Source organism: Equus przewalskii, chromosome 14, assembly GCF_037783145.1.
Source record: "Equus przewalskii isolate Varuska chromosome 14, EquPr2, whole genome shotgun sequence".
Taxonomy (NCBI): domain Eukaryota; kingdom Metazoa; phylum Chordata; class Mammalia; order Perissodactyla; family Equidae; genus Equus; species Equus przewalskii.
In genome coordinates, this window is record NC_091844.1 from 44882944 (window position 1) to 44909511 (window position 26568).

The 26568-nt window shown below is 38.6% G+C and overlaps 1 protein-coding gene across 5 annotated transcripts in view; it reads right to left on the reverse strand.

The window, feature by feature from the left end:
* Window positions 1-26568, reverse strand: part of EML6 (EMAP like 6) — a 279876-nt gene that overhangs the window by 133346 nt on the left and 119962 nt on the right. For all 5 annotated transcript variants that reach the window (XR_011526070.1, XR_011526071.1, XM_070572641.1 and 2 more), the window contains exons 7-10: window positions 12524-12725; window positions 9815-9952; window positions 7834-8090; window positions 5579-5791 (exon numbers count right to left, since the gene is read on the reverse strand). Coding sequence is in view for 3 of the 5 variants with exons in the window: in XM_070572641.1 (XP_070428742.1) it covers window positions 5579-5791; window positions 7834-8090; window positions 9815-9952; window positions 12524-12725 (810 nt within the window). In the remaining 2 variants the exon portion in view is untranslated. The remainder of the gene's footprint in view (window positions 1-5578; window positions 5792-7833; window positions 8091-9814; window positions 9953-12523; window positions 12726-26568) is intronic.

Below are 26568 nucleotides of genomic sequence, written 5' to 3' on the forward strand. Positions count from 1 at the left end.
TGTCCGTTCTACCTAAAGCAATTTACAGATTCAGTGCCATCCCAATCAGAAACCCAATGACATTCTTTACAGAATTAGAACAAAGAATCCTAAAATTCATATGGGGCAACAAAAGACCTCGAATTTCTAAAGCAATCCTGAGAAAAAAGAACAAAACGGGAGGCATCACAATCCCTGACTTCAAAACATACTACAAAGCTACAGTGATCAAAACAGCATGGTACTGGTACAAAAACAGGTGCACAGATCAATGGAATAGAGTTGAAAGACCAGAAATAAAACCACACATCTATGGACAGCTAATCTTCGACAATGGAGCTGAGGGCATATAATGGAGAAAAGAAAGTCTTTTCAACAAATGGTGCTGGGAAAACTGGAAAGCCACATGTAAAGGAAGGAAAATTGACCATTCTTTCTCACCATTCACCAAAATAAACTCAAAATGGATCAAAGAGCTAAAGGTGAGACCTGAAACCATAAGGTTTCTAGAAGAAAATGTAGGCAGTACACTCTTTGACACCAGTATTAAAAGGATCTTTTCAGACACCATGTCTTCTCAGAGAAGGGAAACAATACAAAGAATAAACAAATGGGACTTCCTCAGACTAAAGAGCTTCTTCAAGGCAAAGGAAAACAGGATTGAAACAAAAACGCAACCCACTAACTGGGAAAAAATATTTGCAAGTCATACGTCTGACAAAGGCTTAATATCCATAATATATAAAGAACTCACACAACTCAACAACAAAAAATCAAACAACCCAATCAAAAAATGGGCCAGGAGACATGAACAAACATTTCTCGAAAGAAGATATATGGATGGCCAATAGGCACATGAAAAGATGTTCATCACTGCTGACCATCAGGGAAATGCAAATCAAAACTACACTAAGATATCACCTTACACCCATTAGAATGACAAAAATAACTAAAACAAATAGTAACAAATGTTGGAGAGGTTGTGGAGAAAAAGGAACCCTCATACACTGCTGGTGGGAATGCAAACTGATGCAGCCACTATGGAAAACAGTATGGAGATTCCTCAAAAAATTAAAAACAGAACTACCATATGACCCATCTAACCCACTACTGGGTATCTATCCAAAGAGCTTGAAGTCAGCAATTCCAAAAGTCCTATGCACCCCAATGTTCATTGCAGCATTATTTACAATAGCCAAGACGTGGAAGCAACCTAAGTGCCCAGCAACAGATGATTGGATAAAGAAGATGTGGTATATATATACAATGGAATACTACTCAGCAGTAAGAAAGAACAAAATCGTCCCATTTGCAACAAAATGGATGGACCTTGAGGGAATTATGTTAAGTGAAATAAGCCAGATAGAGAAGGACAATCTCTGTATGACTCAACTCATATGAGGAAGTTAAAAATGTAGACAAACAGAACAGATTAGTGGCTACCAGGGGAAAGGTGGGGTGGGGGCTGGGCACAAAGGGTGAAGGGGTGCACCTACAACACGACTGACAAACAATAACGTAGAACTGAAATTCCACAAGACTGTAACCTATCATTAACTCAAAAATTTTTTTTTAAAAAAAAGGATGTCATACAAAGCACTGCAGATTCCTCCATGCTCTCCTCTTTAGGTCTCTAGGTACTAGGTACTAGGCAAGGACACTCAAGCAGTCTATGGAGAGGCTCACATGGAAAGGAATTGAGGCCTCCTGCCAAGAGCTAGGTGAGTGAGGCGTCTTGGAAGTGGATCCCCGGCCTCGGTCTAGCCATCAGACGGCTGACACGTCATGAGAGACCTTGAGCTAGAATCATACAGCTAAGCTGCTCCTGAATCCCTGACCCCCAAAACCATGAGATAACAAATGTTTATTGATTTAAGCTGTAAAATTTTTAGAGGGGGGATTTGTTAATGGCAATAGATAACTAATACACCCTTGGCTGGCTGGAATTAGAACCTGCAAAGCATTAGTGTCATTAATATTTAGGCCTTATCTCTTCGATCTTTTGCTGTCCTCTCTCCCCCTCCTTCCCTCTGCTCTAGGCACACTGGCCTCTCTGCTACTCCTCAGGCATGCCAGGCACTCTCTGTCTCTAGGCCTTTGCACTTGCTATTCCCTCTGTCAGGAATGCTCTTTCCCTCGATATCTGAACGGCTGGTTCCCTCCCCTCCTTGAGGTGTCTAGTGAAATGAAACCACATCAGTGAGCCCCCTCTTTGACCACCCTATTTAAAATAACAACACTACACCACCCCACCTGAGCACTCTCTACTCCCACTGTTTGCTTTATTTTTCTTCATAGCACGTTTCTCCACCAGATGTGTTTATCGACTATGTGCCCTCAGCAGAACAAAAGTTCAATGGGGGTGGGGATTTGTGCTTGTTTTATTCATTGATGTATCTCCAGCCTCTAGAATAGCACTTAACAAATATTGAATAAATGGAGGCCACATCCATCTCTTCCAAGGCTTTCCTTAGAACACTGAGTGACCTCACAAGGCTACCCTTTGTTCTATGAACCACAAGGAAGGCTCAGGCCTCAGCCCTCATCTCCTCTCTACTGACCCTTTCTCCCATGGCTTTAAATACTGTTGATATGCCCTCGACTGCCAAACATTCACCTCCAGCCCTGAACTCTCCCTGGACTGCTGTCAGCCTGTGTGCCAGGTCCACCTGACGTCTAATAGGTGCCTCAAACTTATCACGGACAAAACAGACCAAGGAGTTTCCCTTCCCATCTTACCTTCTTTTCTCCATAAAACACACACACACACAGACAAAAACTTTTCCTTCCTCATTTTCCTATCTCTATAAATGGTGCCACCATCCACCCCCTTGCTCAAGCCCAAAAGTAGAAGTCATCCTCGATTCCTCTTTTTCCCTCTATTTCCACATCCAATCCATCAGCAAGATCTTCAGCTCTATCTTGACACTAGTTTTTAATCTCAACCACCTGTCTTCGCATCTGTCCCTAACACCTTTATCCAAGCCACATCGTCTCTCACCTGGACACTTGCAATAATCTCTCTCCTTGAAGCCTCCCCTTCCCTAATCCATCCTACACAATATCAAAGTGGTCTTTTAAAAACTTAAATTGGTCATGTCACTCCTCCATTTTAAACCCTCAATAGTTCTCCACTGCACCTAGAATAACACCCAAATTTCTAACAGTGGCTACCAGACCCTTCACAACATGGCCCCACTGCCCTCTCCAGCCTCACAGTGCACAACTCTCCCCTCATTCATCACACTGACCTTTCTGTTACTGCACTGCATCAAGCTCATCCAAGCTCTACCGAAGGCCAACACTTTCCCCTCCAACGTCCAGAGTTCCTGCAACTCAAGTCTTACAATATCAAGTCACCTGTCATGGGAGGTAGTTGTTCAAGGACTGTGTGTGTGGGGTGGGGGGTGTGTGTGAGAAGAATTATTGAGATGACAGAACACAAATAAAACATGGAGATCCTCAGCCTGGAGCCTCCTCTTGGAGCAGGGATAGTTGCCAAGGGTGTCATGACAGCAAACGTTAGTGAGCAAGGTTTTAGATTTTACCTCATGTCAGTGTCTGTGGGGTGATGATCAAATAGGAAGCAGTCTAAGTGACATCAGGGAAAATTATCAGCATTGATTCTAATTATTTTAAGATTTGAAAACTGTAAAAACTAAAGAAAAAAATAAATTGGTTTGGTTATGTAAAAATAATACCAGTTCTAGTCATTTTTGTTAACTGCAGAACATATGTCTAATTATTGTGCAACAGAATACTACACACATGCAATCATAAATGTGTCGATTAACTTGATTGTGAGTTTTATTTAATCACAAGGGAAAACTATAATGTTTGCTCAGTCTCCACACTTTCTCAATAGTCTTCAGCCCCTGCTTATGTTAGGCTTTTTACAGGTTCAAAAGTTGGGGAGAATACTTGTCACTGTTACCCCGGGTTATAAGGAGACGAGTTGCACCAACTGTTACCATTCCCATCAACAACATTCTTGTATTAACTTCCGCACCAGTAGCTTTGGCACAAAAAGGCCACAAAAGCCTGAATGTCTCTGAGGCAATTTGCAAGATTTATAAACCACAGGTCAAGAAAATTAGAACAAGCCCGTTTGCTATGAAGACATGGACACTTTTGCAGATCGTTGAGGTGGAATTATTACTCTCACCATACTGTCACTCTGGCTGTCAACCTCTCCTTGTTCATGCAGATGTCTCCCGTGTGCCACCATCCTCAGGGTTGTTTTACATATAAGGGTGTCTCATTTTGACAAACAGCCCTACTCACCACCTCCCTCGCCCTCCATTCTAATAAACAAACCAAAGATAGACATTTCCACTGCTATTTTCCAGACCCAAGTCCACCCTACAAGGCTTGGTGATACACAGGAAATACCAACTCTCATTGAGTTAACTTTATTCCCAGACCCTGACACTCAGATCACTGGTATTGCTTCTGACCCTGACGATGTTTCTTCTAAATTCCCAGATACCTTCGGGTTGCCTAACTTACCTTCTGCAAGTACATTGCTCAATCTAACAAGATATGCCCCATTACTCAAAAGACCCATTAGGGAAAGACAGAAGAGTTTGAAGTAGGCACTTTGAGGTAATTTTGTGCCTTGAGCATTTTAAACTGATGGTCATTTTGTCAAGTGTAAGAGATGGTGGTTTTGCTATGCATTTTATGTTCAATTTTGTACCATAATTGTCACTGCTTCAAAATGACCAGTTAGCTGAAAATGACTTTCTGATTACATTTTTCAATCCCTTTCCTTGCTTAATCTAAAAGTCATTCAAGTGAAAGTGTTTTCAGGCAACAGCATGTCCCTATTGATTATTTTCCTAAAATCAGATTTTCAGGGTGCAGGTGGGGAGTCTCAGAAAAGCCTGTGTATGGGCCTTGCTTAAACTTCTGAAGGAAGAAGAGGACAAGGTCATTATGTGGTTAATTCAGTCTCAGTCTACAAAGCCTGAAGGCGCCACAAAAATTGAAGTGACGGGATTTTAACAACAATAAAACAAACAAAATAGTAAAATGTAAGGGCAGAGAAGGTTGTTTTGAATCAAACTTCTCTCTCAAAAATTTCACCTTATGCAAACCCAGTTTGCAAAATTAGTGCTATGACAGGGGGTCCACAAACTGGACTATCGCCAGAACAATCATTTTCAGATTTTATTTTAAGTATGTCTAAAAGGATTTGCTTTGCTTTCCATGTATAATCACAATTACCTGTGAAGCAGAAAAGAATTTTCATTATAACATTTTAATGTAATATGCATAATTTAAATAATGGATATTTATTTACATAAATATAAATAAAATAAAATATGACATTTAAAACATGAGGCTTATGAATCACAAAACAGTAATAACTCTGTTAAAATTCTGACTTAAATTGGCAAAACCTTCTATTTAGAATGTCAAAAGTAAATGACATCAACAACACATTCTACCTAAAAGTGTTAAAAGAGTAAAAATGAATATAAAGATAAAATGAATAGTCCGCAGGAATAGACACAAAGAAAATAAGCCTTAATTATACTGCACATACATTCTAGAATAAATCTCTTTCTCAATAAAATATCTCTTTTGGCCTTACCTTTCTTGAGACAAGGAAATTTAAACAACTTCACCAGTCCGAAATCATCTCCAGACACCAACACTGAGCTGTTGTAATTTGCATCCACTGAGTTGATGTCAGTGACATCAGTGTATTTTGGCCAAATTCCACTCACTTCTGGACCTTTCACACATGTCCAGGAGGCCCAGGGAACCCCTTTGATTTCTTCTTTACTTGTTAAAGGCTTTCCAGCTGAAAATAATCAATAAATTTTAACAGTATATTTAAATAAAAAGCATATTCTAACTGACTTTATGCATTTTTCTTATAGAGATCTAAAACCTTTGTTTTAAAATATCTATAAACCAAGGAAACCATAGATTCTAATCTCTTTACCCAATTGGTGATTTTTCTTTTCAGCAGCGTTTAAAGAGAATACATGCTCAAAACTCAGACATACGGAGAAGAGAAAGAAAATGATCACTCTACTAAATGTAACGTCTTAAATTACTTTTAAGACATTAAAATTAAGAAAGAAAATGATCACTGTACTAAATGTAATGTCTTTATTTAACATTTACTTGGCCTTAATTATTTAGACACAGATGCTTTGTATTATCGATGAAAAGACTTTTATTAAATTATATATTATTATAATTAGTCACCAAGTTTTGCTAGGTTTTCAAAAAGCTTATTCTGAACTTTGACCTTTCATAATTCAAGGAACTGTAGAAGTAATTTTTTAAAATTCAACCTCAAAAAAATTAGTGAAAAAAAGAATGGACTTTATTTAAAATGAAAAGTGTTAGACAATGAAAATCCACGAAATTTTGATGAAATAAATGTAATTGGTTGGGGGAAATAGTCCCGACAATTTTGCTAGGTATGTTCTCAGATGTATGGCACATACCCAGTTTCTATCAGCAGCTGGTGAGGGATGTCCCCAGGGAGTAAGCAAAGGAAGAAACACACAGATAAAGAAGTATTGGGGGAAATATTTAGCCATACCCAATTTTAAAATTCAAAATCAAGCCAGTTAAGTGTACTACCTCATACTTTCCCCTCCATAATAAATATTTTCAAATAAAGAATCTGTGAGAATAGATGCTCCTGTACAATACTGGTGTATTATCATACTGGCACCCAGAAATTCTGGAATGTAACAGCGTTACAGAAAAATTCATTACAAATATCATCAAATCAGAGAGTTGATAGTGGGAACAGAGTCTTTGACCCCGTGTTCCCACTTTGGGGAATACAGTCCAAGGAAGTAACTCAGAAGACAAAATCCCACCTTTACAAAGATATTTGGAGCTGCACTGTCTGCAGCAGTAAAGAAACTGGAAATAAGCCCAAATGCTCAGTAACAGGAAAATGAGAAAGCAAATTATGAATTATCACTGAGCACGGTGTTATTTTGTTATCGCAAATGACAAATGTGTGACCCATATTTTTTCATGTGTGGAAAATATATACGAAATAATATTGAGCAAAGAAGATAGAAGCAAAGAAATATGCACCTAGTAACGGGGCACTGAGGAATCCGATAGGCCAGAGGCTCTTTAAAAAGCTGACGCTATATTATATGTTATATATTATTTTATGGTAAAGAGTAATTTTTCAATAAAAATTTTAAGATAAAATATAATTATTTGAGGACAGGATTCATGTCAAATATTAAATTTTTCCTCTTACATTTAAAATAACCTTTCATCAAAGATTATAATACAGAAACTTGCCTTTTATTTATGACATTTTAATATTACAAATTAAATGTTACTAAATGAGTATTATATAAGTCAGATGAATCTCTTACAAAAGTTATAGTGTTTATTTTAAAAATTGTGTTTTTTTATCCCAATTAGCACACTTCACCAAATAATCACATAATAAGGGCTTCTGAATTATGAAGAACACAGATTTGAGCATAAAGCCATCATAGTAAATGAGGCCTATGATCCTCAAACTTTTAGTATTTTTCTAGGATATTTTTCCTTTCACTTATCTTTAGGCATGCTTTAAATATTCTAGGTATATACCCTTTATCTATTATAATAATGCAAGTATTTATACCCAGTCTATGCCTTGTCTTTTCATTTGTGGTCTCTTTTGTTGTAGTAATTTTTTATTTTAACGTGCTCCAATGTATTAATCTTTACTTTGAGAGTTTGTGGATTTGAGGGTCTTGTTTCAGAAGACATTCCCTGCCTCGAGATCATAGCGACATTCTCGGATATTTTCTGCATGTGGTTCAGTTTTGCTTTTCACACACATCCAGTGCCGAGGTGACTTACACGGCATTTTGTAGAACAGTCGTTCTCCTGCGCCATCATTAGTTTGCAAGTATTTACTATCCAGAGACCAGTCAATGTGCGTAATGAAACTAAGGGACTTGTTGCATTCTCCAATTTTCTTATACCGCTGGGCAACAGCGTAGACGTCTACCGGGCCATCATTGGACCCCACTGCGAGATAAGAACCATCTGGAGAAAATTTCATTTCATGAATGACTTCTTTTCGATCTTTGATATGAACCACTTCTGTCATATCTCTATAAGAATAAAAAGCAAAGTGATAAGCAGCAAATCTAGAAACAGGAACCTCAAGTCATATTTTAAAGTGTGTGCGTCAGAGAAAAAATTGTTTTGAAAGGGAGAGAAAACCTACAGGAATTACAGGATTAACTTTTGAGGAAAGATACAAAATATTATGTAGTTTATGGTCAATTCAGAAAAAAATTAATAAATACTTTAAATAATATTTTGGGCTTCCAAAGTAAAAACAAAAAAAATTAATGAAATGCATATCTGCTTTCATATTCAATTATATATTATTTTTTTCTAAAACTTTTTGTTAAAACAATTGAGTTTGTAAAATTGTCTTAAAAATATATCATAGAGACAGGTAAAATATGTCAGGGTTAGCATAAAATCAAACCATCTTTTGTATACTTTAAGAACAAGAAACCAGTGACTGTTAAGCTTATTGCTGAAAAAAGAGCAAGTCCAAAAGGCAGAAGAGGACTTTTAAATACTTTTTTAATATTAAATTTTTGTGAAATTATTTAACTTTCACTATGAAAGGTCAACAATGCATACAATAACTCACTGGGAATATTTTGTATCCTTTCTGATGAGATTCCGGTTAGAATTTCTGCCCTCATTTGAAAGCTCGCTGAGGAGTTTTTCTACAACTATGAGACAGGATTATGACCAGTAGGTCCCCAAAGCCAGGAAGGATGCCTTGATTAATTCCAAAACAGACTGAATGCATAAATAATGCCAAATATTTGCTTCCACATAATAATTCCCCACATCTGCTATCATTTATTAACAGCATTATACTTTACTATAATGTCATAAAAGAGGTGTGAGGGGATTTTTTTGTTGGCTTGGGAAATCCATCCAAAAGAAAATCTGGTAATTAGCTATATTTTTGCTCATCATGAAGCAGAGGAAGAAAACGTTGCCCACCACTTTGGTAATAAGTTACGTGTGGCTGATAATGAGAATTTAGTATAATAAACCATGCCAAGAGCATTTTTCACAGCTAGAAAGAATGTTCTATGTACAAAACATGCGGTATCTAATTTACAGCTGCATTCCGTTTCTGTAATCACAAAATGTGTAAGCCAAAAGAACAACTAATGTGTTCAGAGGAATTATATGGGTGGGTCATAATTTTTGTCCAGTAAAAATTATATAGGATGTTAATAAATATACAGTATTCCATTTTACTGTCAATTATAGGTGGAAGAAATCTTTTATTCAAGCTCACTTCTAAAAATCTGGTGCTGTTGGAGGCTGCTTTCTTCTTTGTTCCCCTTTTCTTGGTTTACTACAAGCCCATAATCTCTTATCCAAAACCCTTGGGACCAGATGAGCTTAGGAATTCATTATTCATTGGATTTTAGAAAGGTTCTCATATAGTATATTATGTAACATCCCCAGGAGGAGTTAGGGCAGCACCTCATATTAAACACATTAATATTTTTGCAGCAAATCACATGATACATGATTATTCCTCCTAAGAGATTAATAGACTATAAGCAGTCTCACATCAGTTCACTGGATCAGGCTGTGCTGATAAGTTACCAAAGAACTTCAGATCTTCAGAGTGCCTGGATTCCAGAATTACAGATAGGGGACTGTGAATCCCCAGTGCTTTTATTTGAAAGGGTAAATGTATTTTTCCTAAGGTCCTGGCATACATTATGACCAGAATTAATTTTAACAAAAGGGCATCTCTAATATCATTTTCAACATCAGTACATGCCTAACTCGGAGAACAATGAAAGAGCCATCCTTCATGCCCAGGGCCAACTGAGATCCATCGGGGCTGAAAGCGACGCTGCGAACTGCTTCCTCCATGTTACAGCGGGCAATCAAGGCATGGTCAGCCAGGCTCCACAGCCTAAGAACAAAGCAAGGAAGAAAACAAAACCAACTTCTCATAGTCACGAGCCAGCTCAAGGCTGGAAGGCCTGTCATCACTCTGTGATAATAACAAGAAAGGATGCAGTAACTTCACACTAGTGTCCTTCCTCATTGCATGTCTAGGAATCTAGGAAGGTGTTTATTCCATCTTTGAGTGATTTTCACATTTCAAAATACCCAGCAAGAAATACAAAATGCAGTAACATGTCCAAAGATTTTAAGATTCATAAAGTAAGGAAATTGTAAACACTTTTTCACACAAAATCTTACTTTTCTCTTTGGAAATTAAAAATTGTTCTTTATTTATACCAATAGTTGTTAATATCACTTATAAGATAAGAAGTACTACTAGATGCTATTATCGTTAGTTTAAAAAAATATATATGAGTACCCTTCTAGTAACTTTTATTTAAGCACACGTACATCGAAATACATTTGTTGGTCTCCCTAGAAAGAAAACGCATCTGAGATGGAAAAGAGTGAACAATACCCCTACCCAGGATGGTTCCAAAGTTGGTCGCACACAGTCACATGCTGTCATTCCTCACAAGCTCCCTGGGCTCCCCACTGCTGATAGGTTCACTCTTGGTCGGGGCAGACACTTCACAGTGCCCCTGGCTAATGAGCACAGCTACCGCTGCAGATATAGAGGTCAAGGGACAAGTGCAGCTAACACAGTTTTCAGCAGCCCTAGAACACCTAATCCAAGCACCTCAAACTGAGTGAACAGAAATTAAACATTTGAAGATACAAATAAGGGTTTACAAGTTAGTCGCAGCTGTGGTATTTGACTTCTATCTGTTAGTACTTTTAAGACGGTCTTCTCTTAACACACAAACAACAGTACCTGCTAGGGGACCAAGAAACTAGAGTTCTGTGACAGAGAAGCAAGAAGTCACATGTGGTGCAGTTTTTCCAAATGCATTTTGCCATCAGGAGGGATGGGGCCCACACCTGACAGTGCAGAGTGCACACTGAATAGTTTACTGACCCTTCAGGCAGCCTGCAATGTTCAGCCTAAAGCTTATGGTATTCTTTCCACACCTCGTCCATTATTCATAATCTCATGCTGTTTTTAGCCTTCTACTATTTTAAGCAATGTAAGCTTTGCTTTACTAGCATGAAGAAACCACTCCTCCATAAACTGTACTATCTTTACAAAGTCACTAACCTAATCTTTCTCAAGAAACTATGACTTATACTCTTCCTAAATTTTAACACTCAGCGTAAAATTACATTTAAAATTTTAGCCAAATTAATGGTTAAGGAGAATAAGACAAATTCTGGCAGGCAGGGCTCCTTGGGGATGTTTGCAATTCTGAGACTCAACACAGTTGCTAAAATACAAAAGCCAAAGACCTTCTTGACACCATTTCTATCTGGATGGGTATGAATCAAGTTTCTCAGGGGTTTAAATGACTTGGTGGCATGTTCTCTGTTCAGGGAAAGCTCAGAGTAATGAAGGAAAAAGAAGAGAAAAAGAGGAAGTGAGTAAAGAGAAGTGTAAGCCAAATAAACACCTATGTCACATGAGGAGACAACTGTAGTTTTCACTGATTTTTAGATCAATGAGGCTTTAATGCTTGGTAGACTGAAAAACAGATTTATTTTTGGATTTATACCTTACCAGTGAGCATAAAGATTGTATCTTGATCCGATTCACAAACATACAGAATAAGGGCAAGGGGGAAACAGTAGCCTTTACTCCAGTTTACAATGTTCTATTTTAGCTTTTAAAACCCAGAGGCAGTAATCAATCCATCGAGTAACAATCAGTCTCTTTCTCTCACCGCCACTCACCCTCTTTCTGGCCTGTTTGTTGTTGAGCACATTTAAAGCTCAGGAATAAATACGAAAATACTGAAATTAGTGTTACAGTCTTCATCTCACTTTCAAATCATATGTTCGGCCCTTCAACAGTCACAAGAATACTGGAAGCATACTCATTTTGCTCATTTTACGCAATGGCAGGCTCTAAGGAATAACAAAAGTTCCATGGCAATAATCCTTTAGGCCCTAATAAAATCGCATATTTTCTCAGCAGCCAGCACTTTCCTTTGATTTGAGGACAACGTTCAAAATTCCATCTGAGAATTTACAAAGAAAGAATTATTTACTCATATGCTGAAGACAACTTTGAAAAGCAGAATTTAAGTTCTATGGTGATGAATGAGTGCCTGGACTAAACTGTGAAATCTCTGTGCAGATAACCAAGGTACCAGGGTGAAATACCATCTTATCGCAGATGAGTAGGGCTAGCTCACATCTTCAACTGAAAGAGAAAGGGAAGCCAATCTAACCCGTAGTAGTGTATTTTCACTTCTAAGAACATTTTCACGACTTAAGATGGAGCCAAAGAAAGAGAACAACAATAAAATGCCAAGAAGTCAACGTGTTTTGAGCTAAATGTCCTAACATTCCATTTGGAAATTATCTGGGTCTGCACTGCAGTTTATCCTTCTGTTAAGTAACAGCCAAATGTGGTCAAAATAAATCTGTTATGTCAAGGAAGTCAGTGAGGTGACAATGGCCACTGCTGGGGCCTCACCTGACAGAGCGGTCATCACTGCCTGTCACAGCCAGTGGCTTCTTGGGGTGCAGGGCCAGAGCCCAGAGTTCCCCCTCACAGTGGCCTTGCAGGATCAGCATCGGCTTGTCTCGTTCTCGCACGATCACTTCAAATATCTCACTGTCCTGGGTCCCTGCTAAAAGGCGGTCTGCTTTCCAGCACACACTCCGGATAGAGAGGCCTGACAAAAATAAGTAAGTAAAACAAAAGCTTATTTTCACATCATTTACAAATAAAAGAAAATACCTAAAGTAAAGCCCCTTTCACCAGGATCAATTCCACACACCATTCGGGGTTATTTACCACTTCCTTGCATGTTGGTCGTTGCTCCATCCCTTGGGATATATTTTGCAAGAGTGATCACTCTTTCCTGTCTGACAGGATAACTGTAGGTATTTATAGCCAGATATATTTTAAAGACTACTTCTTAAAATGAATATAAGAGGAGAAATCAGTCTTTATGAAAACCTAACCCTCTTTGAAACAATTTCCTTCTGATGTGCTATGGAGAAGTTAATAATCACTTCAATCTTGAGGATGTCAACACTGTATTAAAATTATATGTGAGCGATACAACAGAATGGTTAATTCATATTAGGCAAGTTTAGTATGTATTTGATGAGAACCTAGACTCATTCTGCTGGATAAACAGACGTACCATGCTCAGAAATATGCAAATGACACTCTAATTTAAATCTCAAAATACCATCAAACATTTGTCAGTGAAGATCTTATTCAATTTACGGAAGGTCTTAACAACTTACGAAATCTTCCCTAAGAGCATTGTACTCCTTTTAAATCCAATCTTCTACCTCCCTAGTATTTCATCCTCTCCGGGCAGGTCTTCACTTGCCTGCCTGAGTTTTATCTCTCAGACTTCCTGTGATCTGTTCTGTTCCTTACTGGGTTCATTATTTATTTACTTACATAGAGAATTTTCTCATGTCTGAATTAGAAATACAGAAGCAATCCCACTTTCATAACTACTTTAAACAGGGTAAGGATGTGATAGGCTTTGAGATTTGAGTTGCCTGCCCAGGGGACATTTTGTCTTTGGTGTAGAAAGCTAGACATCAGAGCACCTGGGCTTCAGTCCTGCTCTACACCTGACTGGCCAGACCCACGAGGGAGAGTCCCTTTCTCTCCGGGGACCAGTTTTCTCCCCAGAAAATGTAGACTATAATTATGGGGACTACGTAATTTATCATCCAAATTGGGACCCTCTGAAAGTAAAAGGAGGCTCTAAAAATAATTAAATTGACATAATTTTTTGAAATATTTTATTAACCAAGAAAGTAGTTTCATTACGTTTAAAGACTTATTAAACACTTCTATCAAAAATATTTTTCAATATAAAATTCTAATAACAGTTTATTATAAAATGAAAAGTACAGGACAGAGAGATGAATAGGCAGAGCACAAAGGATTTTTAGGGCCGTGAAGCTATTCTGCAGGACACTAAAATGGTGGATATATGTTATTATACACGTGTCAAAACCCATAGAATATACAACACCAAGAGTGAACCCTAATGTGAACTATGGGCTTTGGGTGATAATGATGTGTCAATGTAGGTCCATCCATTGTAACAAATGTACCACTCTGGCGGGCGATGTTGATAGTCAAGGAGGCTGTGTGTGTATGGGGGCAGCCGATATATGAGAAATTTCTGTACATTTTACTCAACTTTGCTGTGAACATAAAACTGCTCTAAAAAAATAAAGTCTATTAAAAAACAGTCCAGGACAAATACTAAGGCAGATGGGATGCTGAGACAACAGAAATGTTCATTGGGGGTATATGGATACTCGATCCTCTGTGGTCTTGAAAGGATCAAATGAGATACACTCATTTATGAAAAAGTATTTTTTAAGGCTATATTTACACAAGACAACTCTCTTTACTGCCTGGTCTGAATGCAGTGTTATGTGTCTTGAAATAGAAGGAGACAGCACACAGGCAGATTTATTATTCCTGCTGTGAGTAGTAAGTGGGGATACCTTGGCAACGGCTAGCTCAGGGTCAGTCACTCAAAATCCTCCTCTGCAAACATCATGACAGGCTTTCAAGGCTGGGAAGAAGAGATGTGTAGCGAAAGCTGTCAGGATAAGATGGCAGGCTGACAGGGCAGCAGCTCAGCTGTGGAGGAAACTCTGCCTTGTAGTGACAATCCTTTTGCCACTGTCCCTTTCTTGTCTTTATCTCTTTCCTGTGCCTTTTCGGAGGTTTAATTACCATTCACTAATTAACATATTTCTGCTTCCTCCAGGAGAGCGGGTGAATTTGTTGTCTCCCCAGCAGGCTTTGCATCATCTATAATTTTATTACAGAAAAGGTATAGCACTTTGTTCTTCAGAAACAGGAAATAAAGAGGGATATTAATTATATTCCAACATCAGCAAAAGATATCAGATAATTTACTTATTATATTACATTTTTGGTCCATTTTCTCTCTCATGTCTGTGAAAAAAGAGGTTTCTCAGTTTTATACACTGCCGTATCCTCAGTACCAAGCACAGTGGCTGGGATTTGATAAATGCTCCATAAGAATGGAATGAATAAAATACAACATAAAAATCACAAACACTTCTTGAGTCCCTGATGATACTAAGAAATAAGAGACAACATCCCCATTCTCAATGGGAACACTCAAAGAAGAAGAGATATATTCAAAACATTTTTATTGAGCACCTATCCTTGCCCAAGACTGGAGCTCAAACAATGAAGAACCTAGGCTCATGCCCTAATGGAGTTTACATTCTAAGGAGGAGCCAGACATTTATAAGCAGATATCTACACACCAAAAACAAACTAAAATGATACATACAAGGTTCTGGTTCAAGGTGGTGACATAAGAGGATCTTGAACTCACCTCCTCCCATGCACACACTGTATCTACAGCTAAATGTGGAACAATTTCCTCTGAAAGAAACCCACAAACTAGCTGATTAATTCCTACACATTGGATGAGTGAGAAAAATCCACATGAAAATAGGTAGAAGAAGATGAGACACAATCTCGCCGTAAACCCCACCCCTGGTACAGCAACCCACAATTGGGAGGGAACTCATAACTCCAGGCTTCTCCCTAAGAAGCAAAAGGTTTGAATCCCACATCTGGTATCCAAACTTTTAAGATCTGTACCTAAGAAATGAGCTCCCAAAATATCTGGCTTTGAAAGCCAATGAGGCTTATATCCACAAGACCCAAAAGGCCATAGCAAACTGAGAAATAGTTCTTAAAGGATTTGTGTGGGCTCACCATGGCTACACTCAGGCCCAGTGCAGAGGCAGCTGACTGAAATGCCCAGCCTTTTGGTGAAAGAGGACTATTTGCTTATCTTAAAGCTTTGGCCCAAAGGGCAGGCATCTAGTTTAACAAATAATGAGGGGCACACTGAAATACTCTCCAAGGATCGAGGAGGCCAGAGGGTACCATCTTTGCACTCTCCCTCTGCCTCACTCCAGCTATTTGGAATCTCCTAGAAAAGCACCTGTGCACATGTATGAGACCCCAGTATTTGTGGCTGCTGCCAGGGGCTCACCTCTTGATCACCTGGCTCTGGTGGCCAGTGGTGTCTATGTTTGCAGGTCCCACAGGACTGTAACAAACAGAAAAACAGTTCTTAACTGGCTATCCGATGCCTCCCCACCCCCACCCCAGGGCACAGAGTAAAAGCAACAGACTGAGATACCCAGTCTTCTGTGAAAGAGGCCTATTAACTTATCTTCACTGCTGTGGCCTGAGAGGCAAATTTCTAATTAAATACACATCTAGGGGCTGACTACAATTCTCTCCAGAGACCAGGGAGGCTGGCAGGCACCATTATTGTACTCTCTCTCTGCCTTGATCCAGATCATGAATGTCTCCAAGAAAGGAGCTTGGGTACATGTCTGGCACCCCAGCTGTTGTGGCTGCCAGCCAGAGGACACATCCCTTGATAGCCTGGCTCTGATGGCTAGCAGGGCTTGTGTTCACAGGTTCAATGGAACAGTAGTAAACAAAGAAACAGTTCTTAACTGGCTATCCCTTCAGGGCTCAGTAGCAGAGGGACTAGACAGAAATGGCCATCTCCCAGTCTTCCACTGAAAGAGGTATATTTGCATATTTCAAAAGCTGCTACCTGATGGTCTATCTTCCAATCAGCCTGAATCTAGGTACTCACTGAGATCTTCCTCTTTGGGACACTGGCAGGTCTTGGCACACCCTCAACTAATGGAAGCCTACTAAGAACAAAGTAGGCTGCTTAGACAATAATATAGGTTTGAGAGACAAGCAATAACTAGGGCAGGGTTGAACAGTAAGATTCATCCACATAAGGCTACTTCTTTTAAGACTGGGAGAGGTAGCTATTATATGCAACGCATAGGAACAACAGAGTCAAGGAAAATGAGGAAACAAAGGAATATGTTCCATATGAAAAAACAAGATAAAATCTCAGAAAAAGACCTTAATGAAATGGAGATAAATCATTTACCTGATAAAGAGTTCACAATAACAGTTATAAAGATTGTTACTGAACTCAGGAGAACAATGCATAAACAAAGTGAGAAATTCAACAAAGATAGAAAATGAAAGAAAGTACCAAACAGAAACGACAGAGCTGAAGAACACATTAACTGAACTGAGTAATACAATAAAGGGGTTCAACAGCAGACTAGAAAAAGCAGTAGAAAGGATCAGCAAACTTGAAGACAGGGTAGTAGAACTCAACAATTAGAGCAGCAAAAAGAAAAAGGAATGAAAAAGAGTAAAGATAGCTTGAGGGACTTACGAGACAACATCAAGTAGATGAACATTCACATTATAGGGGTTCCAGAAGGAGAAGAAAGAGAGAATGGGGCAAAAAAACTTATTTGAAGATATAATGACTGAAAACTTCCCTAACCTGGGGAAGGAAACAGACATCCAGATCCAGAAAGCCCAGAGAGGTCCAAAGATTAACCCAAAGGGACCCACACTAAGATGTATTATAATTAAAGTGTCAAAAGTTAAAGACAAGGAGAGACTCATAAAAACAGCAAAAGAAAAACATTTATTATGTACAAGGGAACCCCCATAAGACTATTACCTGATTTTTCAGCAGAAACTTTGCAGACCAGAAAGGAGTGGTACAATATATTTGAAGTGTGGAAGAAAATAACTGTCAACCAAGAATATTCTACCCAGCAAAGGTGTTCTTCATAATTGAAGAAGAGATAATTTCCCAGACAAGCAAAAACTAAAGGAGTTCATCTCCACTAGACCAGACTTACAAGAAATGTTAAAGAGACTAATTTAAGCTGAAATGTAAGGGTGCTAATTAGTAATAGGAAAACACGAAAGTATAAATCTCACTTGTAAAGGTAAATATATAGTAAAATTCAGAATAATCTAATATTGTAAAGGTAGGTTAATTACTTATAAAGGAAATATGAAGGTTAAAAGACAAAAGTAGTAAAAATAACTAAATCATTTCTAATGGATACAAAATATAAAAAGATGTAAGTTGTGACATGAAAAACATAAAACATCAGGGACAGTAAAAATGTAGACTTTTCAAATATATTCAAACTTAAGCTATTATCAACTTAAAATAGATTGTTATAAATATAAGTTGTTTTATGTAATCCTTATGGTAACCACAAAGCAAAAACCTATAGTACATACAGAAAAGAGAAAGAGAAAGAGAAAGGAATCTAAGCATACTACTACAGAAAATCAACAAATCACAATGGAAGGAAAGCAAGAGAAGAAGAAAGGAACAAAGGAATTACAAAATAGCCAGAAAACAATTAACAAAATGTCAATAAGTACATACTTATCAATAATTACTTTAAATGTAAATGGACAAGATTCTCCAATCAAAAGATATTGAGTGGCTGATGGATAAAAAACAAGACCCATCATATGCTGCCTACAACAGACTCACCTCAGAAGTAAGAACACACATAGACTAAAAGTAAAGGGATATAAAAAGATATTTCAAGCAAATGGCAACTAAAAGAAAGCTGGGGGAGCTATACTTATATCAGACAAAAAAGCTTTTTACACAGAGACTCTAATAAGAGACAAAGAAGGTCATTATATAATGATAAAGGGGTCAATCAAACAAGAGGATATATTTGTAAATATTTATCTGCCCAACCTAAATATATAAAGCAAATATTAACGGACCTAGAGAGAGACATAGACAGAAATAAAATATAGTAGGGGACTTCAATACTCCGCTTCTAACAACTGATAGATCATCCAGACAGAAAATCAATTAGGAAACATTGGCCTTAAATGACACATTAGACCAGATGATTTAACAGACATTTGCAAACATTCCATCCAAAATCAACAGAATGAATATTTTTCTCAAGTACACACAGAACATTCTCCAGAACAGATCATATGTTATGTCACAAAAAAGGCTTAATAAGTTTTAGAAGAGTGAAATCATATCAAGCATCTTTTATGACCACAATGGTATGAAACTAGAAATCAATTATAAGAAGAAAACTGGAATATTCACATATATGTGGAGATTAAACAACACGTTATTGAACACCAATGGGTCAAAGAAGAAATCAAAAGAAATAAAAAAAATACCTTGAGAGAAATGAAAATGGACATACAACATATTAAAACTTATGGGATGCAGCAGAAGCAGTTCTAAGAGGGACATTCAAGTGATAAAAGCCTACATTAAGAAACAAGAAAGATCTCAAATAAACAACCTAAATTTATACCACAAGGAACTATAAAAAGAAGAAAAAACTAAGTCTAAAGTTAGTAGCAGGAAGGGACTAACAAAGATCAGAGCAGAAATAAATAAATAGAGACTAAAAAGACAATAGTAAAGATCAATGAAACTAAGACCTGGTTTTTTGAAAAGATAAGCAAAATAGACAAACCATTAGTTAGACTTACCAACGAAAAAAAGAGACGGCTCAAATAAATAAAACCACAAATGAAAAGAGATGTTACAACTGATAGCAGAGAAATACAAAGGATCATAAAGGACTACCATGAACAATTATATGCCCACAAATTGCACGACCTAAAAGAAATGGATAAATTCCTAGAAACATACAACCTACCAAGACTGAATCATGAAGAAATGGAAAATACGAACAGATCAATAATGAGTAAGGAAATTGACTTAGTGATCAAAACCACCTAATAAAGAAAGTCCAGTACCAGATGGCTTCACAAGTGAATTCTACCAAAGATTTAAAGAAGAATTAATATAAATTTTTCTGAAACTCTTTCAAAAAATAGAAGAGGAGGGAATCATTTCAAATTCATTTTACAAGGCCAGCATTTCCCTGATACCAAAACCATACAAGAACACTAACAGAAAAGAAAATTACAGGCTAATATCCCTGATGAAGATATGTGCAAAAATCCTTAACAAAATAATAGCAAAACAAATTCAACAATACCTTAGAAAGATCATACACCATGATCAAATAGGATTAATTCTAGGGATGCAAGGATGATTCAACATCTGCAAATCAATCAATGTGATACACCACATTAACAAAATGAAGGATAAAACTCATGATCATCTCAATCAATGCAGAAAAAGCATTTGACAAAATTCAACATCCATTCATGATAAAAACGCTCAACAATGTGGGTATAGAAGGAATGTACTTCAATGTAATAAAGGACATATATGACAAGCCCATAGCTAACATTATACTCAATGGTGAAAAGCTGAAAGCTGTTCCTCTAAGATCAAGAACAAGACACAGATGCCCACTCTCACCACTTTTATTCAACTAGTATTGGACTTTCTAGCCAGAGCAATTAGGCAAGAAAAAGAAATGAAAGGCATCCAAATAGAAATGGAACAAGTAAAATTGTCTCTATTTGCACATGACATGATACTATATGTAGAAAACTCTAAAGATTCAACCAAAAAACTGTTAGAATTAATTAATGAATTCAGTGAAGTTGCAAGATACAAAATCAGTATACAAAAATCAGCTGCATTTCTATACACTAATATAGAACCATCAGACAGAGAAATTAATAAAACAATCCCATTTACAACTGCACCAAAAAGCATAATATACCTAGGAATAAACTTAACCAAGGAGGTGAAAGACCTATATAAAGAAAACTATAAGACATTGATGAAAGAAATTAAAGACACAAATAAATGCAAAGATATTCTGTGCTCATGGATTGGAAGAACTGATATTGCTAAAATGTCCATACTACCCAAAGCAATCTACAGATTCAATGCAATCCTTATCAAAATCCCAATGACCTTTTTTCACAGAAATATAGCAAACAATCCTAAAATTTGTATGGAACCACAAAAGACTCCAAATAGCCAAAGCAATCTTGAGAAAGAAGAACAAAGCTGAAAGAATCACACTCCCTGATTTTGAAATATATTACAAAACTATCCTCATCAAAACAGTATGATACTGGCATGAAAACAGACACAGAGATCAAAGGATCAGAATAGAGCCCAGAAATAAACCCATGCATATATGGTCAACTAATTTACAACAAAAGAGCCAAGAATGTACTATGGGGAAAGGACAGTCTCTTCAATAAATGGTGTTGGGTAAACTGGACAGCCACATACAAAAGAATGAAACTGGCCCACTATCTTACACCATACACAGAAATTAACTCAAAATGGATTAAAGACTTGAATGTAAGACCTGAAACCACAAAACTCCTAGAAGAAAACATAGGTGGTAAGTTCCTTGACATCAGTCGTGGCAATGATTTTTGGATTTGATACCGAAAGCAAACACAACAAATGCAAAAATAAACAAATGAGACTACAGCGAACTAAAAACCCTCTACACAGCAAAAGAAAAAACAAAAGAAAGAAAAGAAACCATCAACAAAAAAAAAAAGGCAACCCACTAAATGGGAGAAAATATTTGCAAATCATACAGCTGATAAGGGGTTAATATCCAAAATATACAAAGAATTCATACAACTCAATAGCAAAACAAACAATCTGATTTAAAAGTGGGCAGTTTTTGAATATACATTTTTCCAAAGAAGATACACATATGGCCAACAGGTACATGAAAAGGCACTCAACATCACTAATCATCTAGAAAATGCAAATCAAAACCACAATGAGATATCACCTCAGACCTGTTACAATGGCTGTTATCAAAAAGACAAATAACAAGTGTTGGCGAGGATGTGAAGAAAAGGGAACTCTTATACACTGTTGGTGGGAACGTAAATTGGTCCAGCCACTATGGAAAACAGAAGGGAGGTTCCTCAAAAATTAAAAAGAGAACTACCATATGATCCAGCAATTTCACTTCTGCGTATTTACCCAAAGGAAACAAAAACACTAATTCAAAAAGGTATCTGTACCCGCATGTTCATTGCAGCATTATTTATAATAGTCAAGACATGGAAACAACTTAAGCGTCCATTGATGGATGAATGGATAAAGAAAATGTGGTGTATATATACAACGGAATATTATTCAGCCACAAAAAGGAGGCAATCCTGCCATTTAGGACAGCATGGGTGGAACTTGAGGGCATTATGCTAAGTGAAATAAGTCAGACAGAGAAAGACAAATATCATATGATCTCACTTATATGTGGAATCAAAAAACAAAAAAAAAACCCAAAACCCCAAACTCATAGATACAGAGAATATTGGTGGTTGCCAGAGGTGGGGGGTGGGCAATGGGTGAACATAGTCAAAAGTTTCAAACTTCCAGTTATAAAATTAGTAATTCCTGGGGAGGTAATGTATAGCATGATGACTATAGTTAATAATACGGTATTGTATATTTGAAAGTTGTGAAGAGAGTAGATCTTAAAAGTTCTCACCACAAGGAAAAAATTGTAGCTACATGTGGTGATGGATGTTAACTAGGCTTACTGTGGTGATCATTTTGCAAAATATACTCAATCATGTTGTACATATGTCAAATCATGGTGTATATCAAATCATATATGTCAATTATATCTCAATAAAAATGATATATACATACATATATACGGATATATATCACGTTATATATCTCAGCAATGTGTTATATATACTTTGTTATCAAAACATTCAAACCACAATCCCTTTATAATTCCACGGTTTTCTTAAAGATTGGGCCTTTCCAAGCAGGCCTGGCATCTACAGCTCCACTCTAAGCACGGGCATGCCGATTCTTCTCATGGCCTCCAACAGCGTGTCCACGCACACCAGCTTAAATGGCTTGAAAACAGAACCTTCTCCCAAAGATCCAGCATTGTATTTGGTCCAGTGTACAAACATTTATTCTTACCACCACCCCCACACTTTTTCACCTTCTGATTTTCAGGAACAAATTCAGAAAGGTACAAAGATATTACAACAAACAACCCACCACCTGGAACTGACAAATGTTAACATTTTAAAAACATCTGCTGTGTCTTTTTTTCTAAGAGGTTTAGGAACAAAGCAAAACTTTCCAGTTCAGCCAAGACTGATGAGCCAGTGAAGTTACACAGCACTGCGCTGTGTTTTCAGGCTGTGTTCAGGGAGTTCTTGGATTCTTCAGAAAAGGCTTGGGTCGGGGGGCGGCCTGGCAAGGAGAGGGTGGGGAAACGAGGGACCACGGGGCAGAGTTTGAGGATCCCACTCCACTTTTCCCTCAGCACTTCACAATTTGTGTTTTATAGCAGATTTCACTTGGAAAAAAAAAAAAAAAGAGTTCCACTGAACTACCCAACCTAAGGGAGAAGCTTTCCACAAGGCAAAGGAAATGAAGTTAACCTGATATGGATTATTTCTGACCCATATGGGTAGGGGCAGAAGGAGAGGAAATGAGAGAAGGAATTGTTACGTTTTCATCGTTTACGACCTAAACTTAACGAACTGTGAATATTTTCTCTCAGAGACCAACTCAGACTCTCCATAAACACTCTGTTCTTCAAACAGATAAACTGTATTTTGTCACGTCAGACAAGTCAACCCCAGGAGGCTACCTACAAAGATAGACAGGACACCGAGCCATTCTCACTTCCAAGATAACCATTTAAAACAGGGGTTACTTCCTGTAGACACCTCCTCAGTGGGCAGAGAACTGTATTCAAGTTTCTAAAAACATCATGTTTTCATCATTTCTGAACCTAATTGCTATTCTGAATGCAAAGTGGTAAAGAGAACTGCAGGGCTGCTTCTGGGCACACTCTGGAGAGACCCTGGCGAGTGGCAGATCCCTGACGAGGTTCTGACAGTATTTCCCTTCTCCTGTCTATCCAGGCTTGGTTTTAACTTCTCTGACACAGATGTGGAGAACAGTAATGTAAGCATGGTTTCCTGGCCGAGGTGGCCATTGCATTGGGAAATAATTAAGCTGTTTTTTCTTCTTTATCATCTGCTCTGGGAGTCAGAAAAATATAAGGTATTATTTGGAATATGGTTAGAAATTTACCAATATGTGAAAAGACAGGCAGGAAAAATCATCTTAATTATCTAAAACCAAAGAAATGCTCTTTTCTTCTGGAAAAGCATGTGTTTTGGAGACCTCTGACAGTATGAACGGAAGACATTTCACTGAATTGGTGAGGTGTGCACATTTTGGACCCTGTGGCCTTCCCTACCCATCCACTATGAGAAATGTGGGACTCTTGCCTGTGCTTGGCACAGGTAGCCAGCAGGTGGCAGTGGAGAGCAACCAACTTATAAAAATCCTCTAAGACCAAAATCTCACCGCTCTGCCCAGGTTTTATATTCAGACCAGAGAGTGGAAAACAGCATCCTTCTAATCCTCTCTGTGACAGTCCTGAAACCTGGGCATAGGGAGATCTAGTCCATGAATATCATGAATATGAACACAGACCTAAAGGGCATTGCTTATTTTCCACCAGTTCATTAACTGGTTAAGTACACGGACCGGATTTGTATTCCAGCCTCACCCTCTCCCAGCAGTGTGACGTGGCAAGCTATTTAATCTTTCAAATCTTCAGTTTTCCCATCTGTAAAGTGGAGAGAAGATTAGCACTCATATCTCATGGTACGGTTATGAGAATTCAAAGCAGTAATATATTTAAAAACTTGACCCAGTGTCTGGCCCTTAGGAAATTAATCAATAACTATAAATTGTTACTTTTAACTAGCAGGTTTTGCGCTTTTTTGGAGCCTTTTTTTTTAAGTTCACATCTCAGCGGAGAATGACTTGCCGCTGAGAACGACTTGCTGTACCTGTACGCGGTCAGATTCTGGCCCCAGGGAGGGTCAGCACAGGGAGCTATGAAGAAATTGCTGCAGGTGCCTTCCTTGTGTTACAACTGATTTGTTATTTTGATGTGCTAGCACTGCAGACTCTCAGAAGGAAAGGCTGTGATCCAATGCACAAAGAAACAACTATTTGGGGAATAAAATGGCCTTTTCCCCCAATTATTTGGCCCAAGAAGGGAAGACAGGCAGTGGGGAGGGGTTGGTACTTATTAGTGTTCCTATATCTGGTGCTCCTAAGCCTGAAATGTGGTAAAGGACCAAGAGCAATTGCTCCAACCCCTACTGTGCATCAGAATCTACATGGAAAGTGTTTTAAAAATACAGATGCCCAGACCCCACCCAAAGACTCTTCTCAGTTGGTCTGAAGTGGGACTAGACATAGTTATTTTTAGCTCCCCTGAATGGAGAACCACTGCTAGTGTGTTCAGACTTCAGTCAAATTGTTGAAAATTAAGATTTCCAGGCTGCATCACTGGGTGATTCTGATGCGATGGTTCTTCAGTCACATATTGGAAAACTTCGCCCTGGTGGATTAGAAAGCCTGAGGCCTGATGAACAGACCGCAAAAAGAAAGTGCAACTTTGAGAGTGGATTCTGACTCAAACGAGCCAGCCCTGTAACTGGGCAGGAATGGTCTTCACTGACCTTACCGCCCTGCGCCCAGAGCTTTACACACACGCCTGGGAACACTCACAGCTCAAGAGGAGGCCCCACGGACAGCGCCAGGACCTAGATATCTGTTGAACAAATGAGGACATCAAAGCATAGAAAGCTTACATTATTTGCCCAGAGTCCTAGAGTGAGCAAGCAATAGAGAGAAAACAAAGATTCAGGTCTGGAGCAAACTCTCTTCCGCACAAAGGTATTTCCTTTCCCTGCAGATGTGGGCCCAGGACACGGTACCAAAGATTAAACAGGACAACGTGATGGCCTTTTCCTGTAAACCCAAGCTTATTAAAGATGCATTACTTAGAAGCGTCTTGGGGAAAGACATAAAAGGTAATAGAAGAGCGAGTGGGAGAGGGAGAAAGATGTCACTGATGGGGAGGAGGGACTGTTGGGAGAGGGTGTCAAAAAAGCAGCAGGGACATCTGAACCACCTCCCCTCGCCTCCCCTCAGGAGGGGGTAGCTGAGGCCTCCTAGGGAGTCTGGAGCCAGGCCAGGGGCTTCTGGGTGCCCTAGGGTAACACTGAAGACAGAGTTTGGAACCTGAAGGAAAAAGAGGAAGGAAAGACCTGCATTTCCCCAGGCATTTCTGAGCACAGACGACTGGGGGACAAGCCTGGCCTTACGATTTGCAGGGCCCAATATAAAATGGAAATGTGTAACCTCTTATTAAAAAATAATTAAGAATTTCAAGGAAGCAACAGCAAAGCACTAAACCAAGCGCAGGGCCCTTCAGAGCGTGGGGCCCTGTGGACTACACAGATCTCACGCCCACGAGCCAGGACCCTCAGGGCTGTTTAAGGATTAACTGGGATCCTGCCTGCAGAATGCTTAGCACAAAGGCCACCAAGAGCTAGCATTCGGTCCTGGGAGCTGCTGCAGGAGAGTCGCAGAGCCTCTCCACAGGCTGGGCAGGGGCTGGGCCTAATTTGGTCTGTGGGTCACCTGCAGCAAGAAGTGCCCAGAGCCCGCTGCTCCTGTTTACAAGGGCTCTCCGCCTAAGAATTTCTGGCAGAATTCATAGCTACTCTTCACAAAAATCCCTGGCTATTTCAAAATCTACTACACAGGATCCAAAATCCTACAGCCACAGGAACTCCAAAGGATCCACACAGCCTAACAGGACCCCAGGAGACAGAAACACACCGCCAAGCCCCCGGCC